Raw genomic sequence first — 25,432 nt, forward strand, 5'->3', positions numbered from 1 at the left:
TCAATACTCAAGAGTTATCATCTAATTGCTGTTTGACACAAATTCAATCCAAATGCTTCTTTAAATATGTGAAAGAAATGACAGTGACAACTAAAAAGACCAATCCGGTGCTTTTAGTTTTCGTTTAATTTAGATAATGTTGAGTTTTCTTTCCAGGTGTGTGACTGTGGACATTCTTCATTTGCAGTCTTTGAACACAAGTCTATATTCAAAGCTATATTTCCATTACACATTATAATAATATCAAAGCCATCGTACAGTTCATTTCGCTTAAGCATTTGCATTTCAGTAATTCTGTAATTATTGTTTAGTTTTTTTATAACTTGAGTTATTTTTAAATTGACTTTATTTGGCAAACACATACACTCATAAGGAAAAAGATCCAATGGGAAAAAAAGAACTCCATTGTCTTTTAATTTTAAATATTTACAATTTTGTAGGTGATTTTTGTCAAAAAGACAGCTCAGTCTCAAACAGAGACGACATCAAATTGGACTTGTTACGTTTCCTTCTTCTTCATGTTGTACATTTGCCCCAGTAAAAGTCTTTTTAAAAACACTCACTGTACATAACACCCGAAAACATACACACTGGCACATGCATACATAGAGACTCACTCAGTGCGTTAAACTATACAAAGGGAAATGGTGTTTTCCGTCTCACTCAGTTTGTCTCTGACATCCTCCTTCTGCATTCAAACAGTAGTGGAAACACTGCGATTAGCATTCAGCTAATCCAACAGCCACACATGCAGTTTATATACGATTAAAATCTGTCGTCATACGGTTTCTACGGAAGCCTTGAAAGACAAACGAGAAAACATACATATCGTGGTAATTCATTTTTTAAGTCTGAACTAAAAATTTTATTTTTTATTTTTCTTTGACTTACGAAGAGATACAAATAAAGTTATTTCAAACAAGAATTGAATTTGCTATGTTTTAATGCTTTCATTTTTCAAATTACCTTTTTTTCTATCAGTAAAAATACGTTTTGGCGCTATTACATTTCTAAGTTAGCCTTTTTTATCTGCAAAAACCGGTGGAAAAATACGTTTTCGTGGTGACATTTATTTATTTTCCTAACTTTTGTTGTTGCAATGCTTATTTCGGTCACCAGAATAAACCACTAAACCATGCTCTAAATAAAACTAAAACAGTAGTGTTGTCTTTCAGGTGAGTTGAAAAACTTAAACGGTTTTAGTGCCATTGAGGTAGTGGTGCAATATGGTGGCAAAAAAGAGCATTGCAACAACAAACACGAAAAAGATACTTAACAGATTTAAAGGGGACCTATCATGCAAAATGCACTTTTGTACGTCTTTTATACATGAATATGTGTCCCCGGTGTTCCAGGGAACTCACCAAGTGTCAGAAAACACAACCCTCTCTATTTTCCTCCATACCCAAATCTCTAAAAAAGGGGCTGCAACGGATCTGATAAAAACTGATCCAGATTTGAACACTGTCCTGACGTCAGGACGGTGGCGCTACGGCTATTGGGCCAACTCCACCAATCAGGAGGAGACAGCCACGGCCATTGCCGTTCGAAAGCGCTGGAGACGCTGTAGTACATATGCCAGGCCTGTAGATGGTGCTGTTCTCACTGAATCTGCCCTTGCTAAAACAGAGCTAAAAAATGTCAAATTGAGCAAAATGAGGCATGGCTAAAATACATGATCTGTTTGGTATTTTGAAAAAAAAAAAGTATAAATATGCCTTATATAGGTATGGTCCTACACTATATTATTCAAATATAACATGATAGGTCAACTTTAAAAAATGATCCGTCCATTTGAACTGTGGAAAGAAAATGAAGGAAGACTGGCATAAAACCTTTTCCCACCCATTTTCAATGATAAAATAAAGCAATTATGAAAAAGAATTAAGGAGGATTGTCCTGCCAAAAGACATATTTTGAGACTGTTCTTAAGTCATAAACGTTACATTACATTACATGTTACTTGTTAGACGCTTTTATCCAAAGCGACTGACATACTCAATACTGTGGACAATCCCCACAGGAGCAATTTGGGGTGAAGTGTCTTGCCCAGGGACACAACGACATGCTGACTGCAGTGGGGTTTGAACCTGTGACCCCCTGTTCCGAACACCAACGCACAACCACTGCGCCACACGCCTCCCAAACACAGGAGCGAAAACAGTAAAGATTAGATTTTGAAAACAGATCTCCAATGTGTTTGTCTAGTTTGCCTTTCAGGGCTTCCGTAGCCTTTCTTTATCGTTGAAGAGTTGAAGTGTGAGTCGCAGCAGAAGCAGAGGACATATTTCACCTGATACAACCACACAGAGGAAAATACAGCCAGGAATAAATTTAGACAACAGTGTCCGATAATAGAGCAGTGAAGATTTCCAGCAGTACGCTAATATACTGCTTTACTGTAGCAGTGTGTCGGACTTAAAGTTCATGGTTAAATGTGCACGGAGAAAAGTAAAAATGAGGTATGTGTTCGTTAAATTCATTATTCTAGTATCCCACCTGCAGCAGGAGGAAATATGAACAGAGGAAATATATTTGTATATTTCCAACATGTTTAAGTAATAGTGCTGATTGTTTCATATACATTTTTGCTCTGCTCTGTCTTTCTATGTGCAAACAGGCTCAAAAATAGATCAGTTATATACATCAAGCACCTTGTTGAAATAGCTTCGGCAGCTATAATGATTTTTTTTTACACAGCCATTTTCTGTTGATTCACATCTGACCATTTTATTTTGGCACTCACTTACACTTACTTTATTTTATGACCATCTATGTGTTCAGCTTTTACAATGATTCAGCATTACGGCGAAAGTACTTTATTATTATTTCATCCCACAGCAGAAAAAGAGCCTCAACTGACTCCAGATCAGCGTCAATAAGGTGTTTATAAATCTGAAATGTATGCATGCTTCCCTCTTTGAAACGGCAACATCCTTCTCCGTTGTTACCAGAGACTTTGGGTTTCACCTTTTAGAGTTGTATCTGCAAGTTACAATGCACGTTCAATCCAATTTTTGTTATGCAATATTGTAAATTACCTTGCAAGTAATTGTTTAAATGTCACTCTGACAAATTGACGTGGTTGGCTTTTCTTGGAAACATTTCTCTGAGTTTAAGGGTTGAAATGTTAGTATGGTTTGCATTAGCGACTAAAATGATGCCTAACGCTTAATGCCAATGTTGTTAGTGTTGTTAAAATGTTGGGACATGATGAGACATTTATTCGTAGTTTTATTGCAACGCTAACATCGAGGTAAGCCAGGAAATCCTAAGTAAATCCACAATGGATAACGTGATTAACGGTGGATTATTCACGTTAAATCCAGTTTGGGTTCAGGTGATTTGCAGAACACCAAAACTGTTTTCAGGATTATACCTTCCTCATGTTGGCAGGAGGGAAGTGACATGTTGGCATTCAGAGGCACAACTCTGCTGCACCACAACTCATGATTAAATTATTCATAATATTTCAAGCACATCTGTTATAATGTATTTGTGACTTTACCCTTTTGCTTTGCCTGTGGTGTGAAATGGTACTGCAAAGACAGAAAGCAAGCTGTGAATCTGCAGCTGTTAGGCAGTAAAATGCTGAATCATGACATATTTTTACACCTTAAAGTCCTAAGCTTATCATTATATTATCAAACTGACGGATAACACTCAGACATACACTCCAGGATAGCCGTTGTTGCAGTACTTAAACTATCCCTATCATAGTTTTTTGTTTGTTTCGTGATAGAAGGTAAATTACAGGCATGTACATTTGTGTGGAGTGGATTCTTAGTGACCTTGCAGCAAGTTTTGCTTGATTATTTTCAGATGCCCAGTAGTTTAACTATTATTTTTTGTGGAGTGAATACATCATGCTATGCTTTCCTGCAGCCTACATCTCTGCACTGCATTTAGCCTGTTTACTTACAATAAACTACTTCAAACGTAAGTATTTTCACAAGAAAATCCAATTATAGATTTCCCAATTCACACATGTATCTACCGCTATCCAACTCTGGATAACAAGACCTCTCCTCTCCGCAGGGCTTTGACATCTTGTCGTTTGCAGGAAGGATTTCCAGCACGACTGCGTAAATGAAGCGGCTCGTCTGTAAACATGGTGTTGCCTTTGTTACAGGAGTGTGTGTTGCGTTGGTGTGGTACTGTAGCTGGATGTGGTGGAGCCCCCCTCACTGCCGTCACTGTGAGGAGGGGTCAGGATCTGCCAGAGTTCGAGGAAGAGGGTGGAGACGATGAAGATCTGTTGCTTTCTCTCTGCTCGCCTCGCTCAGCGGAGGCAGGAGCTGCAGGGTCACTGAGACACACAGAAACAAGGACATGAAGACATGCTTAAAGGGCCCATGTCATGCTTTTCTGGTTATAACCCGTCCCCTTGTGTGTTATGTAGCTTTTTATGCATGTAAACGGTCTGCAGAGTCACAAACCCTCAAAGTACACCCTGTAGCGAGTAAAACTCTAACACAGAAAATACCTGTCTATGCTGCCCCAGAACGCTTCGTTGGAGATTTCTCTTTTTCCATTGTTTACTTCTTGGGTACAGTGACGTATTTCGGGTATAGTGACGTAACATAACGTAACGGCTCCGCAGATTGGTCCAAAAGAACCAATCCGCGAAGCCGTTACGTTACGTCCGCGGAGCCGTTACGTTTGGACCAATCCGCGGACTTCCTCACACACACACACTCGGCGGGACGTTGCGAGGCTCGCTGCTGCGAGGAGCGGGACACTGTGAGCAGCGAGACACCGCGGAACTCAGCCTGGGCACACACACAAACTCCCAGCCAGGCTGCGGGTGTGTGTGTGTTTGGGGCTGGGTTTCGCTGTGTCTCGCTGTCTCGCAGACACTTAGGGCTGGGCAACATTGCAATATTATATTGATATTGTAAAATGAGACCTTAGATCAGGGCTATTCAATTAGTTTGGAATGGGGGCCGGTTGATGAAAATGATCCAAAGCAAGGGGCCGGGAAAAAGATGGCAATCATATTTAAGAGCTTCAGATACAGTAAATACTACAACAGCATAGTGGAGTGCATATATTGTGTTTAATTCAATCAAACAACATAGCCCCAAGGCCTTTATAGATCTAAATGGCAAGTTCAGAACTCAGTAGGCCTACATGTTTAATTTGATTTCATTTAGGTGAAATGATCTAATCATTCACGCAGAGATGCAATCAATGACAGGAGTTGTCACTACAGTATAGTAGGTGGGTTTCGAAACCCGAGCCCGTCGAAGTTTTCAGGCATTGTCTACCCCTCTATCTCTCAATGTAACACCCTCTCTGGAATAAAGGCACTATGGCACAAAAAAAAAAAAAAAAAAAATCTTAAAAAAAAAAAATGTATTACTTTTTAACATTATACTCAAAGGGCCAGTAAATATCACCCCGGGGCCGGATTTGGCCCGCGGGCCGCCAATTGAATAGCCCTGCCTTAGATCATGCCTACTGTAGATGTTTCATTATATAGGAATCACAGCAACACAGTCAAATGTATTGCCTTTCAACTATAGCTGGTCAACATGTCATGTGATATTGATATTGATATATGAGACGAGATATAGTCTTAGAGTTTGAAAATTGTAATATAGTACAATAGGTAGGTGATTGATAGGTGTCTTCTCTGGTTTTAAAGGCTGCATTACAGTAAAGTGATGTCATTTGTAACCCACTTATACATTTAACAAATTGGAGAAGATAATTGTTGTATTACAGATCATCTATTGAATGTTTTAATATTGTTTCTAAATGTTTAAAATGAAAATTCAAGTAAAGTCCCCTCACAAAACTGAAGAAATAGTCAAATAAATTGAAAAAGATTGCATTACCAAGACTAAAATGCCAGTGAGTAATCGTATGTGTACGTGTCTGTCTGTCTGTCTGTCTGTCTGTCTGTCTGTCTGTCTGTCTGTCTGTCTGTCTGTCTCGGTCTGTCTGTCTGCCTGCCTGCCTGCCTGTCTGTCTGTCTGTCTGTCTGTCTGTCTGTCTGTGTGTGTCTGTGTGTGTCTGTCTGTCTGTCAGTCTGTCTGTCTGTCTCTTTGTCTGCCTGTCTGTCCGTCCGTCTGTCTCTCTGTCTGTCTGTCTGTTGAAAAATATTGCATTACCAAGACTAAAATACCAGTGAGTAATCGTATGTGTACGTGTCTGTCTGTCTGTCTGTCTGTCTGTCTGTCTGTCTGTGTGTCTGCCTGTCTCTCTGTCTGCCTGTCTCTCTGTCTGCCTGTCTCTCTGTCTGTCTGTCTGTCTGTCTGTCTGTCTGTCTGTCTGTCTGTCTGTCTGTCTCTCTCTCTGTCTCTCTGTCTCTCTGTCTGTCTCTCTGTCTGTCTGTCACCTGTCTTCGTCTCCGCTGTGAGTGATGAGTCTCCTGCAGGTCTCCATCTGGACGTCCAGGCCTCTCTTCATGGAGCACATCTCCATGTACTCGTGCAGGTGTCGGTTCATGTCGCTCTTCGCTGTGGCCAGCTCCAGCTGCAGGCAGAGAACATACAGACACATTTAGTTTATGTATTTGTTGATTCCACACATGGCAGTTATTTTAAAACAAAACATGTACACTTCAAAATCTTATTTGACCTGCCCCTTCTTGAAAATAAAAATTAAATAACCATAAAAAAGTAAAATAAAAGCAATATTCGTTCAGTCAGAGTTGCTTACAAATACTGAAACATAAAACCAGAACACAATCAAAAGTCAACTTCATGTCAAATTACACTTTCTTTATACATTTTCTTAAAGGTGGGGTAGGTAAGTTTGAGAAACCGTCTCGAGTGCGCTAGAATTTGAAAATACACAACCGGAGAAAATCTGCCACTTCCTTATAGAGCCCCTCCTCCAACACACACGAACGTGCACATGACCAATGAGGGCACGAGATAAGTTTGTGCCCCGATGGAAGGCTGACAGGCAGGTAGGCCATCCAGTTATTTTAGCCGGGCCGGCTCAGATGATTGGTCGTGCTTTTTACAGTACTACGGCTTCCACAGATGACATTTTTTTATGGATTTTTTGTCAAAGCACTTAAGATATTTATTGCTATCGGGATGTTAAGAGCATTCCATGGAATATAACAAAAAGTGTATCTCGAGCCGGTTTCTCAAACTTACCTACCCCACCTTTAAACATAAAAAATGTTCTTACAACCCTTTAAATCATTCGGCAAAGAATTCCACTTAAAGTAGTATGTGCAAACTGATGCTTAAAATTTCATTTCCTCCTATGATCTTACTAAGTTTGTGATTATGCATTTACCGAAAGTGTGTTTAAACCATGAAATACTGTGCAAATGACTGCTGCTGAGCACCACACTGCTGGATGAAACTCTTGTATGTCATGTCTTAGTGAAAATGTATTCTTGCTTATGTGCGGGATTAATATAAAGTATACAGTACACTGCAATTAAATAAGAAAAGAAGAGAGAGAAATGTATTCATTTTTGAGCCTCGTGGAGGAATTCATCAGTCCAGGGGAAAATGTGCCATACAGTATGAGTCACTTAACGCTGAGTCATTATGTAAATAATCTTCAGAGCACTGCATAACAACACATAACACTGCATCAAGAGACAAAAACAATGCATGTAAAACAGTCCTTTTTATCGTGAACAACTCAAAGCTGTATTAGTAAGATAGGAAAAGACATAGATATTGTATATATGGATGATGCACAAAAGAGAAAGCCATTAAAAGCTTTTTGATTAGATTTCTAGCGAGAAGTGTTCATTTCATTTCAAACCTTTATTTATTCAGGTTGTATCCCATTGAGATCATTGACCTCTTTTTCAAGGGAGACCACAATAAGTGTATATTGTACTTTTAGAATCTACGTCCAGTGGGATCTATAGTTTGATAGATATTACGAAGATGATTTGAGGTCTCGCCAGGAGAACGTGTATACTACGTCTTTCCCCACAGCGTCCATGTAAAGTTGGCGTCAACCCTCACGGGGTGAAAACAGTTTTTCCGGTCTCTAAGTTTTCATAATAAAACCGGAAGTATTCCCCTCACTGTCAAATGATTACACAGTGATATATCTGCCGTACTCATCCACTAAGAAACATCAGTTTATCCTTGTTAATTACACAACATTGATTGGTTTAAATTGTGTACAATGCTTTTGTGTTTTAACCTTCGATTCGGTGAAACAAATATTTTTTCGGAGTTTAGGATGGCCGAAGACACTACACTACCCAGAATCCTCAGCTACGTGAACTACTTATTCTGGATACTGTTTTTGCTTTTGAGTCTATTCATGCCTCTTTTCCTTTTCCTTTTCTCCCATGCTTTGTATATGCAACACCTAAAGATTGCAGACAATAATGGTGTCTTGTTATTCCTAGTATGCCATGGCACAGAGAAATAACAATGAATGAATGAAGAAATACATGAACAGGGTCATTTCTGGAGTTTAAATAAACAGAGATGGGGTCTGACCTCAATCTGGTCGATGGTCTCCTGGTATTCCTTCTCTCTGGACTGGAAGAGACATTCTGTGTCATTGATCACCTTCTCCAGACAGTCCTCCTGCTGTAGGGAGAGAGGAGAGATGTTCAGACTATCTTTGTTGGTATAGATATGCATGTGATCAAATATAGTAACACAGAACATGTGTTTGTGTGGTAATCATGACACAATCAGACACAACTGTAGGTGCGGTAACACGACTATCAAAGCCCAGATAGCTAGATAGGTTATGTTCAGCTCAAATTTCCCCGACTGATGCAGATCCTCCCCTCAGAGAGACAAATAACACACGGCCGGTGAATGAAAACAAATACCTACATGCATCACTTGGAAACAACTTAACTGCACGTCCATACAGGCTAGACAGAGCATCTGTTTTAGTGTGTGTGTGTGTGTGTGTGTGTGGTGTGTGTGTGTGTGTGTGTGTGTGTGTGTGTGTGTGTGTGTGTGTGTGTGTGTGTGTGTGTGTGTGTGTGTGTGTGTGTGTGTGTGTGTGTGTGTGTGTGTGTGTGTGTGTGTGTGTGTGTGTGTGTGTGTGTGTGTGTGTGTGTGTGTGTGTTTCTGTCTGTGTGTCTCCTGAATCGCCCCAGACACAGCGGAGCATTGAAGGTCAGTGTGAGACAAATCTAAATCGACCATCTTAATCTGCTGCTGCTCGGCACATCATCTCCACATCAGAAGTTTAAAAGCTTCTTTGAAGTCTGGACGGAAAATATCGACTAACAAGCAGCAGTCTGAAGGATGCTAGGAAAGGTTCAGATCATTATCATATGCACAAAGTATACCCTCTCAAGTGTCCTTTGCTCGAAAAATAGTGATTTAGCAGAACAGAATAAAGCCCTGTCACTGGCTGGGGACCTCCATTAATATGTAATGATTGTAGCGGTCTTCTGTGATCTAAATCTCCTGTGATTTGGAGTGTTTTTTTAAATTTATTTTGAGGCTTCTTACTACCTCCTTCCTAGAGGAGATTTATGGAGGCTGCAATAGTAATAATAAATGACAGTTTTGACAGATTCAGATTCAGGAGGCTCATGTCACTACACAGACCCAGGAGATCAATTAGCATGGCGAACAAACAAAACGAATGACAATAAAAGCCTTGAATCTTGAATCTTGAATTGAAACATCTTTGTGAATATTATATAAACATCAACAGGCTCATAGCAGATGTCACGCAGAGCATTAATATCATATTCACTGATAATCTCAGTAAATTCAAGTAGTGTGACATCGTGACGTCAGTATGATACGGAAGTAAAAAACTCCCTCTGGACGGACCCTTGGGATTTGAGCCTTTGCAGACCATTTAAATGCACAACAACCTTTATAACACACTACAGGAAAGAGAAAACCCCAACAAGGTATAATAGGGTCCCTTTAAACCACATGTGTCAAACTCAAGGCCCGGGGGCCAAATCAGGCCCGTGGTGGATTTAATTTCGGCCCGCAGGATAATTTCTAATTACTATTAGATCTGGCCCGCCGGTATATTGCACACACACCTTCACTCAATCCTGAGGGTCTCCTCAGCTCAGAGCCTGACCCCAAACATTGATGAACTTGCACCCAAGATGAGATGCCAAGTATCTGGCTTGAACTAGCATCACAGAGCAGCACACTGAGTTTCAATGGATGTTTCCTTCTGCACTTTCTTTCTTGAGACAACAGGGCATGTTTGGTTTGTTCTTTGAGGGAAATAGTTTTTTTGAAGCTGTTGTTGGCCTGTGGAGAAATGTAATCATAAGAAATGACTCTGGAAAAGCTGCAGATAGAGCCATAAGAAATGAATGCAAGTGATTATTCAATGTTTAATGTTGTTTTTATAGGCAATAGTTTAAGCTTTGTTAGTTCCAGGTTTAATATGTGCAATAAGTTCATTTCAATAAGTTTTGCAATAAACATTGAACCAGTCCGGCCCTCGACTAGTACCCATTTTTTTATTTTGGCCCACTGTGTATTTGAGTTTGACACCCCTGCTCTAAACTGTTATAACTAGCTTTCTATGTCTAGGTATTGTCTTTCTGTTCTGTATCTGTATTTCTTAAACAAAGTGACATTTGAAATAAGTCGTGCATCTCCAATCTACCTCTCCTGGTGGGTGGCTGGGGTCAGGAGGCAGAGTGCCACCTGGGAAGTCCTCCCAAAGCAGCAGGGTCTCTTCAGTCTCCTCCCAGGCCAGACTGTCGCAATCATCCTCAAACTCACACTCACGCCTAAAACAGAAACAGAAACACACATTTAAAGAAATAATTAGTGTTAGTGCAGAAACATTATACTCATCATATAAGCGCTTTAAGCACCAGGAAAAGCTCTTCCTCGCTAACTGCATTCAAAAATCACTCAAAACCCACCTGTTCAACACTGCATTCAAACTCTGACCACCCCCCCCCCCTCTTTTCTGTCTCTTCATGTATTTTTCTTCGTTTTTTGTTTTATTCTCTGTCTAAGCGTCTTTGAGTTTTTAGAAAGGCGCTATATAAGTGTCATGTATTATTATTATTATTATTATTATTATTATTATAAATTAAATGTATTATTATTATTATATTTCATCATCCCACTCACAGTTGGTTCAGCATCCTCTGCATCTCCTCGTTGATCTGATTGGCCGAGGAGCCACCCCCCCCCCTCGCTCTCCGAGGTGCTGACGGACTCGTCACACTCGCTGCCGTTGAAGGACAGAGGAGTCTGTTTGCGGCGACAGTTCAGGGATGATTGGTTGTTAGGAACCTGCGGGCAAACGTTAGCATTCAGAGCGCCACCATAAACACACAAGACAAACTCTAACAGGAAGTGGCTGTGTGGATTTGATAACAGAAGATCAGATAATGTAATGTAATGTAATGTAATTTAGTCCTGTGCTGTGTCTCAATTCAAATATAACTTATTAGCTAACTGCCACGTTGTGTACTGTGGTGTTGCAACTGTTATTGTTATTGTTCCTGGGAGCAAATCTTCACAGACGGCTCAATTTAGAGAATACAATTAACTGTGGTTAGCGGCTCGACACTAAAGGGGTTGTAGGTGTTGGGGAAATATTTCCCTGGGCCCATAACTTTGACCCAGTTTATCAGTTTGTTCTGACCTCACTGAGCACAACCTTGGCTGCTGTGCTCTCAGTGTTTGTCTCCCTGTTCCTGCCTGTTGGCGTCAGCTGATAGAGGTGTTATGGTTTTATCTTGGTATGCACAATGTTGATTCTTCTCTCAGAACTAGCTAAATACATGGGGCTGGGGTAGAGCACATGTCTTGTGAATTCTCTGACCGAAGCTCCAAATAAACCATCAGTGTTTGCCATCAAAGTTCCTGCTCTCCTCGTGTCTCTCTGAGTCTCCATCGCTTCAGAAGTTTCCATCACAGTAGGTTTATTCAATGGTGCACAAACCCACATGTTTTACTTTTTTGAACATGCTCTGGTACCTGGTACATCTGGATGACGTCCTCACAGTTCCTCTGCTGAGCCACGTCACAGAGGCGCGCGGTGATGTCGATCCGGCGGCAGATGTCCATGTCCACCTTCATGGCTTTCTCCTGGATCTTACTGTCCAAGTCTGACAGGTTCTGCAGAGAGGAGGGAGGGAGACAGATCAGACACCGTTCAAAGATAAATGGTGTAGGAGCCATTTTGATGAGAGTTCCTGTTTGGGATTTGGGCTGTCACAGTTGGGTTTTTCACTGTGTGTGCGCCATAAGGGTGTCGCTGTCAGATTCCCTAAGGCACAGGTATTTAAGGTTTATTTTGTCACCTGATCGGGTGTGTCTGACCCCGGAAGGGCAAATGGTTTTTGACCGCAGTACCGGGAGTGGGAATACGGAAAATAATGTTTGTTTAATGGATAATTGTATGGACTTCACTTACACGACAACACAACGGTATCTATTGGCTAAAGCTGCTACAAACGGTATGAATGAAGCTTTAAACGGCTCTTAACATGACTGTGTGTTTCTACTTGATAGTGGTTCAAGTATATTAATGAACTCTTAACGTATGGACTGGGGACTTGATGATCTGCAGCCTTTTCCAGGCATTAAATGATCAAATGGTCCGTTAGCGTGGTTGCCCCTTATGAATTAAAGGGCTAGCCAAAAAGACAAGCTGAAGAAGGATAAACACATCCAGACCTGGCAACCAAAAGTTACAAATAGTCCAATAAGTCAGAGTTTTGTTTCAGATGGCACACTCAGGACATTAAAGGCAAGGCAAGGCAAGTTTATTTATATAGCACCTTTCAACACAAGGCAAATCAAAGTGCTTTACAAAAATGAAAGACATTAAGAAAATGGCATTTAAAAACAGTCATTAAAAAGCAAAGATAATAAAATAAACATTAAAACAACTTGTAGCAGGACAGGGGGAAAAGTAAACACACTCCGACAGATTCCCTGAGAAAAAGGGGAGTGGCTAATCAAGCCACCCCTGGCCGTCCACACAGCGGCGTTGGAAGCTTCTGAAGCTTCAAAAGTTGAGCAATGTTCAACTTTTGAAGCTTCTGAAGCTTCGGTGGAAGCGTCAGCCAATCAAATCCCGTTTATGCAGCCAATCAAACCGCGTGTATGCTGGGAGAGACACACCGCAGGTCATTTCCTCATATTCCAAAAAATGGAGCAAGCTTCAACGCACGCCGCTGTGTGGACGGGCCATGAGAGAAGCTGGAGGAAACCAATCAAGGAAATGATTGGCACCTGTGTGCTGTTAAAAGGAGGACAGCATGTCATTCAACAGAAAGAGAGAAAGAACCAAGAGGAAGTCGGATCTAGCAAGGAAGAAAGTGGATTCTTATGGACTTCATCAGAGAAATCAGGCGATTTTGGGGAGTTTTGCCACTGAACCCATGAGCTGTTGGGGAACACATTTAACTTTCCCCTTCCCAGTTAAACCCTGCAATCCTGTCACCCTCAGATAAGTTATTCTCACTACCCCAATATCATTTCCCCTCCTCTTGCACTCTACACCCACACACCACACTCTGGACTGGAAACAATGAACTTTACTTTCACACATCCCTATCCCCTGAACTACACTCTTAAACTGAGTGACAAAGGACACACTCACTCACAGTCAATCCCCATGATGTAAACAATCGTAGGCTCTCGGAGTCAAATAAGTAATTGATGTTTTGTGAGTTAATTTGACTTATTTGTTTGTGTTTTTGCATCTATTGGATTTAAGTTTTTCTGGTAAATGGTCTGTGACATGAGTTGTTTGTTTAATGTACTGATTATGATTTGGGGTTGAAAATACAGACATTTGATGTTGAAAGCGAATTGGTTGATTATTAGTTTTCCTTTGTAAACTTCAGTAGCTAGGTCCCCGGGCTATCCCTCTGTTTCTGCGTGTTTGAGCATATCATTTTTTTGACAGCTGGCTATATTCAATATTCCTCTGTCTGGCGCCCACATTAAATTGATTCATTCAGGGATAACACCTACGCTACAGAAATGGCGCCCAATGTGGGGCTCGTTGACATTCATTTAAAAAAGTGAAGAAGAAAAAAAGGGGGGGTTTAAAAATGTAAAGTGAAAAAATACATTGTGTTTGTTCTTCATGCATATTTGCTTGGTTGGTTTTGCATATGCTCTGCAAGGTTTATCCGTCTGTCATATTGCCTTTGACTGTTTAAGTATTTACTATGTGAATGTATTTGTACACATTTCATACAATTCATTCAGGGATAACACCTACGCTACAAACTTATGAAATGAGGGGTTTCTTATTCAAAGTGAATAATATCCTATTCATTTACTTATTTACAGAGATGGAGGCCACAGTCAATCCACGGAGAAGCAAACATACATATAGAGACTCTTAACGTGCATATCTTTGAGAATGTTTTAGAAGTGTTTGGGTCTTACGGTGCTCACATTGCTCATGAGGCCTTTGAAGAGCACCAGCTCTGCCTTCAGCTGCTGGACTCTGACAGCCAGCTCGTCCTGACAGCCCTCGCTCTCCTGCAGGTCCTGCACACATGAGAGAAAGACATGAAGAACAACAACGAAAACACACTCCTACACACAAACACATGTCCGGCCACATCGATTAACTGGAAAGTAAAGGGTACACTCTGCAAGCAGGAGGGCGTCAACAGAATAAAAGCCTACTGTATATCTGCAAAGTGCATGAAAAAAAAAAAATGGATATCTTGAATTCATAATCTCCCGAGGTGATCTCTAGATCAGTGGTTCTCAACTGGTGGGTCGCGACCCAAAAGTGGGTTGCGGACCCGTTTCGAGTGGGTCGCCAATGTGAGTGTTGAAAAAAGTCAAACTTTTATTTTGAAGGCCTGATTTTCTAACGCTGTGCATGCAGTAGGCAAACACATAATGAAATATGACCCCCGGTTTGATGATTGACAGGTCAGAGGTCACAGAACAATGGGAGCTATCTACCCTTATCCACAATTTAAAGTAATTCACACACTCTCTCCTCTTTGCTCTTCTCTCTGTGTGGAGCAGCAAGCTGTCAGAACAAAGTGAAACACAAACAATGGCATAAAATATTATTAATATGTCGGGTAGTAATAGATTTATTTATTTTCTTCTCAGAGTGTACCAGAATGCGTAGTTGATATGTTAGTATTTCCAAAAATCTCCTGGGGGAGAATTCCCCAGACCCCCTTCTGGGGTTGGGTTTTCAGCATGTTTGCCTTTTTGTGTTATACAGTTCAGCTTTGATTCCATCATCTCATTAAACCTTTTTTAAAAGCATACTTTAGTTCTGTGAAGGGATATAAGGGATATATGCACTGTACTTCACTTTAATTCATATTGTATGCTGCAAAGCGTATATTACAGGCAAGGCAAGGCAAGGCAAGTTTATTTATATAGCACCTTTCAACACAAGGCAAATCAAAGTGCTTTACAAAAATGAAAGACATTAAGAAAATGGCATTTAAAATCAGTCATTAAAAAGAAAAGATAATAAAAGAAACATTAAAAGAAAAAATACATGGATAAAAGTTACAGTGCAGTTTAAGATGTGAATAGTTCAATTAAAAGCAGCGGCAAAAAGAAAAGTCTTCAGCCTGGATTTAAAAGTAGTAAGAGTTGCAGCGGACCTGCAGGTTTCTGGGAGTTTGTTCCAGATATTTGGAGCATAATAACTGAACGCTGCTTCTCCATGTTTAGTTCTGACTCTGGGGACAGAAAGCTGACCAGTCCCTGAAGACCTGAGAGTTCTGGATCATGGTTCATAATTTAGCAGTAGGTCAGACATGTATTTTGGGCCTAAACCATTCAAAGCTTTATAAACCAGCAACAATATTTTGAAATCTATTCTTTGACACACAGCATGATTTTTTGTTGAATAGATTTGAGTGGTTCGACATTTTGGGTCGCGATCTATTGACAAAGGAAAAAGTGGGTCCCGAGGCCTGACCAGTTGAGAACCACTGCTCTAGATGTTTCTGATGGGATAAGAAGTATCTGTTCCTCCCGTTGACTTCATTCACATGTGCAACAGTATGAGTTAGGACCCTTCTCAGTCTCAGAGGTGTTTTTCTGCTTGTGGTCTTGCGTTGCGGTGCTGCTAGCTAAACGGGGTCAGGTAAAGATTCCTGGCAATGGTACACAGTGTTCAAACACACAAGACATCTACACACACACCTAGCTACCCACACACTCACAGGAAATGAAAGGGTTTATAAAAGAAACAGCTGCAGGAAACACAGTAGCTAACGGTTTGATATAAAAAAGAAATCCTTCATATCACTACAGGGACAGCATTTAGAGCCATAAACACCAGAGGCAAAGTAAGGCGTTTCACTTCCCAAAGAAAACACATATCTTAAAACACACAGGGGTATATAAAGCGATGAAAACATATTTGTAACCAAAGTTATTGCCTAACAAACACAGAAAACAATGTTTAAAACACAACAAATATATATGTATAGGAGGTTCTGGATGTGGTGATGTGTAGTTTTGCTAGATAATATGTCTAGAGAGTCATAAGTGTACGTTTTTATCTACACTTAATTACTCATATTAATTTAACTCTGTGATATAATGTCTTGCTATTTGCTACCTTAAGTGTTTGCCGTTTATGTTGTCTGCAATGTTCAATGTATTTATTCAAATGTCTTGATTTCTGATGACTGAAATAGAGTAAAGAGGGAGAAACACAAGTTGTTTATGAATGAAAATGTAAATGGCTAGAAAAGAGTGAACATTGTTGGAAAGAGAAGCTCTGTTTAAAATATGTTTTGAAATATGTGGACGGTATATTCTTGACTGGAAGACTAGCCACACTAACAATAGATTTCTGTGACTCTGAAATGATAACTGTTGTTGCACTTTTAATCAAATGATGGTCAGTGGTATAAAACCAATTAGAAAGGAGTGCATGAGCTCTGTATGAGTCACTGTGTGTGATTCATGCTGCACAAAGGAAGCAGTCTGCAATGTGAGGGCTGCAGAAACTCACTGATGTTATCAGAGAAATTAAAAGCCTCGTCTAAAATATGTAACCACTAGCTCTGTGATTATTCCTGTTGATAGGGCAGGAAAACACACCACATATGCTCAGGGTATTGTAAGGTGAGATAAGCCTCAACTGAAGCATCATGTCCAATAGTTTAAATGACTCAGGCTGATGTCAACGCTCGCGCGCGCACGCACGCACGCGCGCACGCACGCACGCGCGCGCGCACGCGCGCGCACACACACACACACACACACACACACACACACACACACACACACACACACACACACACACACACACACACACACACACACACACACACACACACACACACACACACACACACACACACACCACACACACACACACACACACACACACACACACACACACACACACACACACACACACACACACACACACACACACACACACACCTCTTGCAGGTCAGTCATTTTCTGCTCCATGTCCACCCTCATGGTGTATTCCTCTTCCCATCTGAAAGACACAAAGAAATAAGACTCAAACAACATTTTAGTGCATTGTAAAGCAAACACATAGGCCATGTTTTCAACGTGCACAAATGATCTTTTTTATTTATACATCTTATAGATTAACTTAGAAAGACACTAACCCATAATTGAGCTATTTCACAAAGTTGAAAAGCCAACAGAATGACTCACTATTTCCAGATGTTAAACAATAGTGAGTCCAAGATGGATGAGACTGTTAAACATGGATTTGAACAATGCTGGATATAGAGCTCAAACAATGAATCAGAAAAATTCAAGCCAATTGTTTTGGTTATTAAACATTTTTAAAGCATTATTTGATGCAAAAAAAAATGGAGTACATTAGCCTGTTACTCTGTTTTGTTTCATATAAAAATGTAATATCTTTGGGTTCTGCGATAACACATTACAGTACATGTCACTTGTTAGACGCTTTTATCCAAAGCAACTTACATACTCAATACTGTGGGCAATCCCCACAGGAGCAATTTGGGGTGAAGTGTCTCAGGGACACAAAGACATGCTGACTGCAGTGGGGTTTGAACCTGTGACCCCCTGATCCCAACACCAACGCACTAACCCACTGCGCCACACGCCTCCGTAGACAATAACACAATAAGACTTTGGACATGTAGAAACTGGGATAGACATTTTTTCTTGACATTTTATGGACCAAACGATGAATCTAGAAAATAATCAGAAGATTATTATTGGCTATGAAAATAAGAGTTAGATGAAGCTCTAGCTGGATGGGAAACTCAGGGTGTTTCTCAATGTCGAGGAGGCTTGCTTGGTAGCACATGTACCTCCGAGTGAGTTCCTTCAGACGCGAGGCAAGAATACCTCCTAGTCTCGGAAAACGAAGAATGGAACAGGCGAGCAAGTGTGCAGGTGTGCAACAACATACGATGATTCACACATTTGTCAAGATGAATCAATTTATTTTTCCATTTCACCATATATCCCTCCTTCAGAGTGTGTCTGGTGTGTGTGGTTGAACTGGTTTAGCTTCCCCCGTCTAAAACCAGCCCCTTCCCCATTAACAGACATAATATAGCAAATATGAGACCAAGGGGTGTCAACAAATATATTCAGGGGCGTAAACAGGGGCGGACTAGCCACGAATCCCGATGGGCCGGTACTGAAGTGGGCCGGTCGGATAAGTCACTAGCACCCACGCCCCCCCGTCGACAATTTCCTAGCGGTATTTAATTGCGGCACCGAGGTGGGGCCGCTCGGATAACTCACTGCCACCCCCCCCCCCCCCCATTGGAACAGTCCTTCGGCGGCACTCGATGACGTAGCATCCTAGGAGCTCTGGAGCAGCTTTAGCTCTGGAGCAGCTTTACTCGACATTGAGAAACACCCCATGTATACTAATAAAGACATGTTAAACAATTAAAAGAAAAACAAAACGTATATAATGAACTCAGTCAATGGCTTCTACAGTCAGTATACACATCTGGGGAACAACATGATCAGGTGCTGGATTCTTTATTTTACAACAACCAAAATTCGGCAATTTGATTTCAATGTGGCCTGTGGATCTGACTTCAATATGTGAAAGCAGTTTAGTGAAATTCAATCAGGATATCAAGTGAAATGAAATGAGGTGTAGACAGTAAAAATGTGAGTGAGAGATTTGCTGACTCGCTCTCTGATCAAACGCTTGCTTGATGAATTATTTGCCACTATGGTGCAGCCAATAACATGACGACTGGCTCATGAATCTGAACTTTAATACATTTAAAAGCCGGAGCACGGATCCTGCATGTGATCTCAGATTCAGTGACTTCACACGGCACATGTTCCCAGAGGAGGCGTGCTCTCTGCAGAGTCTGAATTATATAAGGCTGCTTTAAATGCAGGATGCTGCGGCACATCAGACCTTCAGGGAAAACTAAACCTGAGAGAAACTGAGTCATGAAAGAGCAGTTGTTTATGTTGTAGAGGATGCTTGTTTGATCAGTAAGGTGAGAGCGAACAGAAAGTGGAGAAGTGCATCCTTCTGCAAGCCAAGCCCCCCCCAGCAGTAACTGTTTGGAGCGCATGGTGCATTGCAGATAGAGTGAGGAGTGAGGAGAGGGGGAGGCGCAGTGGGAGAGAGCATGAGAGAAGGAGAGAGGAAGTGTGAGGGGTATACATGAGACAGAGAAAGGGGGGAGTGGTGGGGAGGGTAAAGGGGTAGAAAGAGAAGTTGTCCTTGAAGGAAAAATCCATTATGAATGGGTAAAAGAGCTCGAGAAGGAAATCAGAAAGGCTGCACAATTAATCAAAATGTTATCGAAATCGCAAAATGGACTGGTGCAATATTCAAAATGCAAGAAGCACAATATTTGTTAAAGGATTAAAGGTGGTGTAGGTAAGTTTGAGAAACCGGCTCGAGATACACTTGTTGTTATATTCCATGGAATGCTCTTAACATCCTGATAGCAATGAATATCTGAAGTGCTTTGACAAAAAATCCATTAAAAAATGTCATCTGTGGAAGCCGTAATACTGTAAAAAGCACGACCAATCATCTGAGCCGGCCCGGCTAAAATAACTGGATGGCCTACCTGCCTGTCAGCCTTCCATCTGTGCACAAACTTATCTCGTGCCCTCATTGGTCATGTGCGCGTTCGTGTGTGTTGGAGGAGGGGCTCTGTAAGGAAGTGGCAGATTTTCTCCGGCTGTGTATTTTCAAATTCTAGCGCACTCGAGCTGGTTTCTCCAAAATTACCTACCCCACCTTTAAATGTTGTCCAACTCCCCCTGGAGTTGGACAACAAATCATATTCTACAAAACGTATTTGTTCAGTACAGATCCTGCTTATGAAATAAAGAACAAATAAGTACAGATGCAGGGTATAGAAATAAGTAGCAGCTAGAGTTAGTGAACATGTGAAAAACGGTGAACTAGCAGCCAGTTTTAACATTATTTAATTGTGAAAGTAGAGTGTTGTTACCATCCTACAGTCTAAGGTAGTGAAATTAGCTCAAATAAAAGGGGTTAAAGAGGACATAAGATGTTCAGGTGTATATCAGTATGTAGTGTCTCTCCTGGCACATGTCTCCATGCTTTAATGTTCAGAAAGCTCTTTATTTTTCTCATACTGCCTGTGCTGCAGCACCTCTTTTCACCCTCTGTCTGAAACCAGAGCCCAGTCTGCTCTGATTGGTTAGCTGCCCGGCTCTGTTGTGATTGGTCAACCGCTAAGAGATGTCCCGCCCCTTAGCCTATCACGGACAATGTGTTGTAGCGCTAGCCAATAGAAGCACAAGTGTTACATAATGATGTCACTTTGTTATGGAAGTAAACAAAGGAGTCCAATTGAGGCGTTTCAGGCAGGGGGGGGGGGGAGTGTGTGGGAGAGAAACTCACTCTGGAGGGAACACAGGGATTTGAGTCTTTGCAGACCATATGACCTTACACAGGCAATAAAAGACATTACATTATTACCTCAGGATCTGTTTTTAAATCATTGACAGCACAGGTAATGCAAAACAGGCTTACATCCATTGTCTCGAGGTAAACTGACACATAAAGCAAGCTCACATAATTCATAATGTTGCTACGTATTAAATAGTTTTCCTACAATGTTTGCATACTTATTGGATTTGATTAAAATGTCTCTATTTAGTTTGTTAGCTTTACTTGTATTTGCCTTTTTACCTGCACTGTCCCCTTTGCTGTAATTGTGATTTAAACACAAAGTGGAACCCTTTATTTTCAGGTACAGACACAAAAATGTCGATGTAAATACGATTAAATCCTGATCTTATGTCACACACTTAGTTGGGGTCCTCATCACAAAGAGCCCACTGTGGTCAGGATCCTCTGTGGAGAATGCATGGCTGCTCATCTGGACGTAATGTGAGGGAATTCACTGATGATGTGCAGAAACATCGGGGCTACTTTGGTTCACAGATAATACGTTATCCAAAACTAACACATGTCCTTCTAATACCAGGCAGGATTTCAAGATTGGTGCATCCTGATTATAACTGGTGATGTCATTGCTGTGAACTGGATCATGAATAATTGATTGTGGGTTCATAGAAGTTTAATTGGAGATGCACTATGATCTCACGGTTTCAACAGAAGGTTTTAATTATAATTTAATCTGTGGATTGTTTTCTCTATTACTGGTTTTGTTCATAAAATGTCAGATTTTTTTTTTAAAAAGCCATCACAACTTCCCAGAGCCCAATGTGACTTCTTTAAATTGCTTGTTTTGTTTCAAAACCTAAAAGTAAGGTTGAACGATATAGAAAATAATATATATTTTTGACTGATTTTGCAATGAGACACGATTAGTGGTGTTGGGAATGGAGAGAATGTTTTTTTGTGTCCTTTATTTTCAAGTATCTGTACCAAACAAAGATCTTTGGTGTGTAAAATTCAATCTGTAGTTTGGGACACCTTTCACAAATAGGGCACATCTTCGGATATTATCATGGTCTTTACTGCAATTTCCATAATATTACAATTAATTATTGAGCCCAATCCAAAATCATTTGATTATTATAATATGAGACAGAACATCAACAAACATTTTTCGATAAGCTAAAACCAGTGACTGCTGAGAACTTTATAGACCAAAACATTTATCAATGAATCCAGAAAATGGATAGTTTGGAGCCCTATAACTAACATTGCATATTTATCATTATTTGTTATCATGAATTCAGTCTTTCATCTTTAGACGCTCTATTAGTTTCATAAACGACTAAATCAAATTACATTACATATTATTTAGCAATTTACAATAAGTCAAATCAAACAGTTTTTTCTGCAGGATGGATTTCCCATAATATTCCCGTAAACGTGACGACTTGGAATAATAGGAAGTGGTCGCTGCTAGCTGCAGGTTCTTCCGTTAATAAACAAACACGTCTAACTTAGTGCAGCTCTGTTGATGCCCTGTAATCCCTCATGTCTTGTTGTTGTTTCTATTGTTGCTGACGGGATGTGATCTTCTTTCCATCCTGTAATGTTTTGGCAGGGTCTCCCTTGTTCGAGGTTTTTATCTCAATGTGACCTCTCGTTTAAATAAAAGCTATAGAAACTATGCCGGGATCTTAATGCGCTCTGAAGTGAACATTTGTGATGATCATCCCTACTAAGCTTTGACCTTCATTCTTCTTTATATTTAGCGTGTGAGGTGTTTATTTCCAGCAGCAGCAGCACCTGCCTCTGTGCTCAGACATGAATGTGTTGGATGCAGGGTGCAGCTGATGGATGGATGCAGTTTGTGCTGACTCTGCTGGTGACAGCTGGTCTGCAGCTGCTTTACAGCTCTGCTCAAAGTGAAGCATTACACAGGGACGTACAACAATGCCCCTGTAGACCTGTTAGTGCACTACTTGTATATATGTGTACTGTTGTCATATATTCATCTGTTTGAGTTACACCTGTGTCCTGTCCACATTTAAGTGTGAAAGCTTTATTTATGTATTGTTGTGCCTTCTTTTTTCATTATTTATATTATACCTGTATAATATAAATATAAAATATGTGTGTATATATATATCTGTATGTGTATATATCTATTTTTAAGTGGGTATTCAGGTGTGTATGTATGTTTAAATATTCTTATTCTTGGGGATGGTGAGAAACGGCATTTCTGTCTCCCTGTTTGTCACACACACACACATACACACACACAGAGAGAGACATTGATGATACAGTTGACTTTGACTGTGCAATAAAAGGGTTTCAGTCCATACCTGCGTTTATACTCGTCTCTCTCCCTCTTCACCTTGGCCAGCACATTGTACAGGGCTCTGATCTCAGGGGTGATGGTGTCGATCTGGACCCCGACTCCATCCGGCTGCTCCCAGGACACCCCGGGGCTGCTCAGGCCTGCAGAGGGGCCCATCTTACGGGTGTGGTTGTAGGACCAGATGGTGCCAGGCAGGAAGCGGGGAGGAGGGTTGGTGGAGCTCCCCGGACCGGAGCCGGTGCTGGAGAAACTTTTAGAGCCGGATCCAGGAGAGTCCACACAGGGCGAGGCCTGGCTGATGGTGATGGCCGGGTTACAGGAAGTGTAATTACTCTGGGTGGAGGTGAAGCTCTCAGATGGCAGGGGGGTGTTGTGTGTAGGTGTGAACAGCGTTGTAGGCCTCCTGGCTGAGTTGTTGGTGTTGTGGAAGGGGAGAGAGCCGGGCCTCAGAGGGATGGAGCCCACAAACCCAGTCTGCACCCCCGCCTCCTGAGAAGACCCCCTGCTGTCACAGCACCCCCCCTGACAGCCCTTGTTGGCATCATGTGCTTGTTGCAGCTGCTTCTCTAAAATCTTATTCCTGCGCTCCAACTCGTGCACTTTGGCCAGGAAGCACCTGAACCTCAGGTTGAGGGTCTTCAGGACGCTGATGTTGGAGCCCAGGTCGTTTCTGAGCGCCATGGCGGCGGGGGGGTGCGGTGCCGCGCGGTGATGGTACAGGCTGTTGTGATGGAGGTAAGAGGAGGGTGCGGTGAAGTCAGGCCCCAGATGATCAGGCCCCGGATGATCCCCCAGCAGAAAGGACGCCGCGTCCGGTCCACCGAGCAGGGTGTCGGGCAGGAGGCCTGAGGGGGAGTCCGGGTGAGAGGGGGCTGCACTCTGGTGATGGAGATGCGTATTCGCCTCCAACAAAGGATTCATGCTATGGTAAGGGAAACTAAAGCGCTGCAGATCTGGCATGAACACGGACGGGAATAGTCTTGCGACAGCAGAATAAAAAGGATGAGGAATGAACGAACCAGAAAGACAGGCGTACAACACACCGGTATACACCTGGTTATATAACCGAGTCTAAATCAGAATGTTAAAGCTGAGAGGTCTTAAGATGGATCAGGGTTTTCTCTCACCGTCCGCAGCCAAACATCCAAAGCGACTCCCAATGCGCTGCGAGGCGAGGACACAAAATGCGGAGCTGCGCCTCGGTGAGCTGTTCTGCAAAAATAAACTTGATTAAAACGAAGGAAAATGACGCAGAGCGTGCATGGAAACACAGAAACACCGTGTCACCGCGTCAGGGAAGATCTGGCAACAAGATGTGACCGCAGGCAGGAGCGAGGCTGCAGGATTGGAGTGCCTGGTACCGTAAAGACGCAAGCAGAGGGGCACTACAAAACAACAATATATTTGTTTGCACAAGAAAGAGTTCAGATACACATAAAATAATAATGATAAAATGCTCAATTAAGGTTTTTAAAACGGGATTACATCACCTGCTTTGTCAGACACCTGCCACATGTCCCACTTTCACTGTCCCAATCTGGTTTAGGGTAATGTCATTAACAGGAAATTGATCAGACATTTAAGTACAGCTAACATGATAATGGGTTTAGGATGCATCCTTTTTATCTTTTAGCCATCTGTGTCGTATCGCTGGGACTAGGTGCAGAGGTAGGAGAAGTACTCAGATATTGTACTTGAGTAAAAGTATAAATACCAGAGTTTAGGAATACTCTGTTACAAGTAGAAGTCCTGCATTCAAAATGTTATTCAAGTAAAAGTACAAAAGTATGAGCATCAAAATATACTTAAAGTACCGACAGTAAAAGTACTCATCGTGCAGATTGGTCCATTTCAGAATAATATATATGATATGTTTTATAATGATTGATCATGAAAGTGTTCTCAAAGCTGGTAAAGGTGCAGCTAGTTTGAATGACTTTGTATACAGCAGGGTAGCTTGTGAATTTACTCCAGGTAGAACTAAAGTCTGATTAAGTGTTGATTAGATTTCACATCATTCATCCAGATCTGTAAAGTAACTAAAGGTATTAAATACATGTAGAGGAGTAAAAGTACACAATGTACCTCTGAATTGAAGTGGGGCAGAAGTACAAAGCAGCATGAAATGGAAATAATCAAGTAAATTACAAGTACCTCAGAATTGTACTTAAGTACTTGAGTAAATGTTCTTAGTTACTTCCCACATCTGACAGGTGTAGTTTGTAGTTGACATTTCTTATTCTGTCGCAGCGGTAGATGATACAATTGAAACTAAGCACCAGTTAGCTTAGCTAGTTGCACCGATCGACTTAA

At 41.3% G+C, this 25,432-nt stretch overlaps 1 protein-coding gene across 1 annotated transcript; it reads right to left on the bottom strand.

Moving 5' to 3' along the window:
- Positions 1–2,708: 2,708 nt before the first annotated feature.
- On the bottom strand, positions 2,709–24,481 carry iffo1b (intermediate filament family orphan 1b). Its single transcript, XM_034145780.1, is given in 10 exon segments — positions 2,709–4,309; positions 6,347–6,483; positions 8,445–8,537; positions 10,564–10,690; positions 11,043–11,096; positions 11,098–11,207; positions 11,898–12,038; positions 14,331–14,435; positions 17,337–17,397; positions 23,124–24,481. Coding segments are annotated over 10 exon segments (1,884 nt in total). The 5' UTR covers positions 24,080–24,481; the 3' UTR covers positions 2,709–4,209.
- Between the last annotated feature and the right edge of the window lie 951 nt (positions 24,482–25,432).

Source organism: Trematomus bernacchii, unplaced genomic scaffold, assembly GCF_902827165.1.
Source record: "Trematomus bernacchii unplaced genomic scaffold, fTreBer1.1, whole genome shotgun sequence".
Taxonomy (NCBI): domain Eukaryota; kingdom Metazoa; phylum Chordata; class Actinopteri; order Perciformes; family Nototheniidae; genus Trematomus; species Trematomus bernacchii.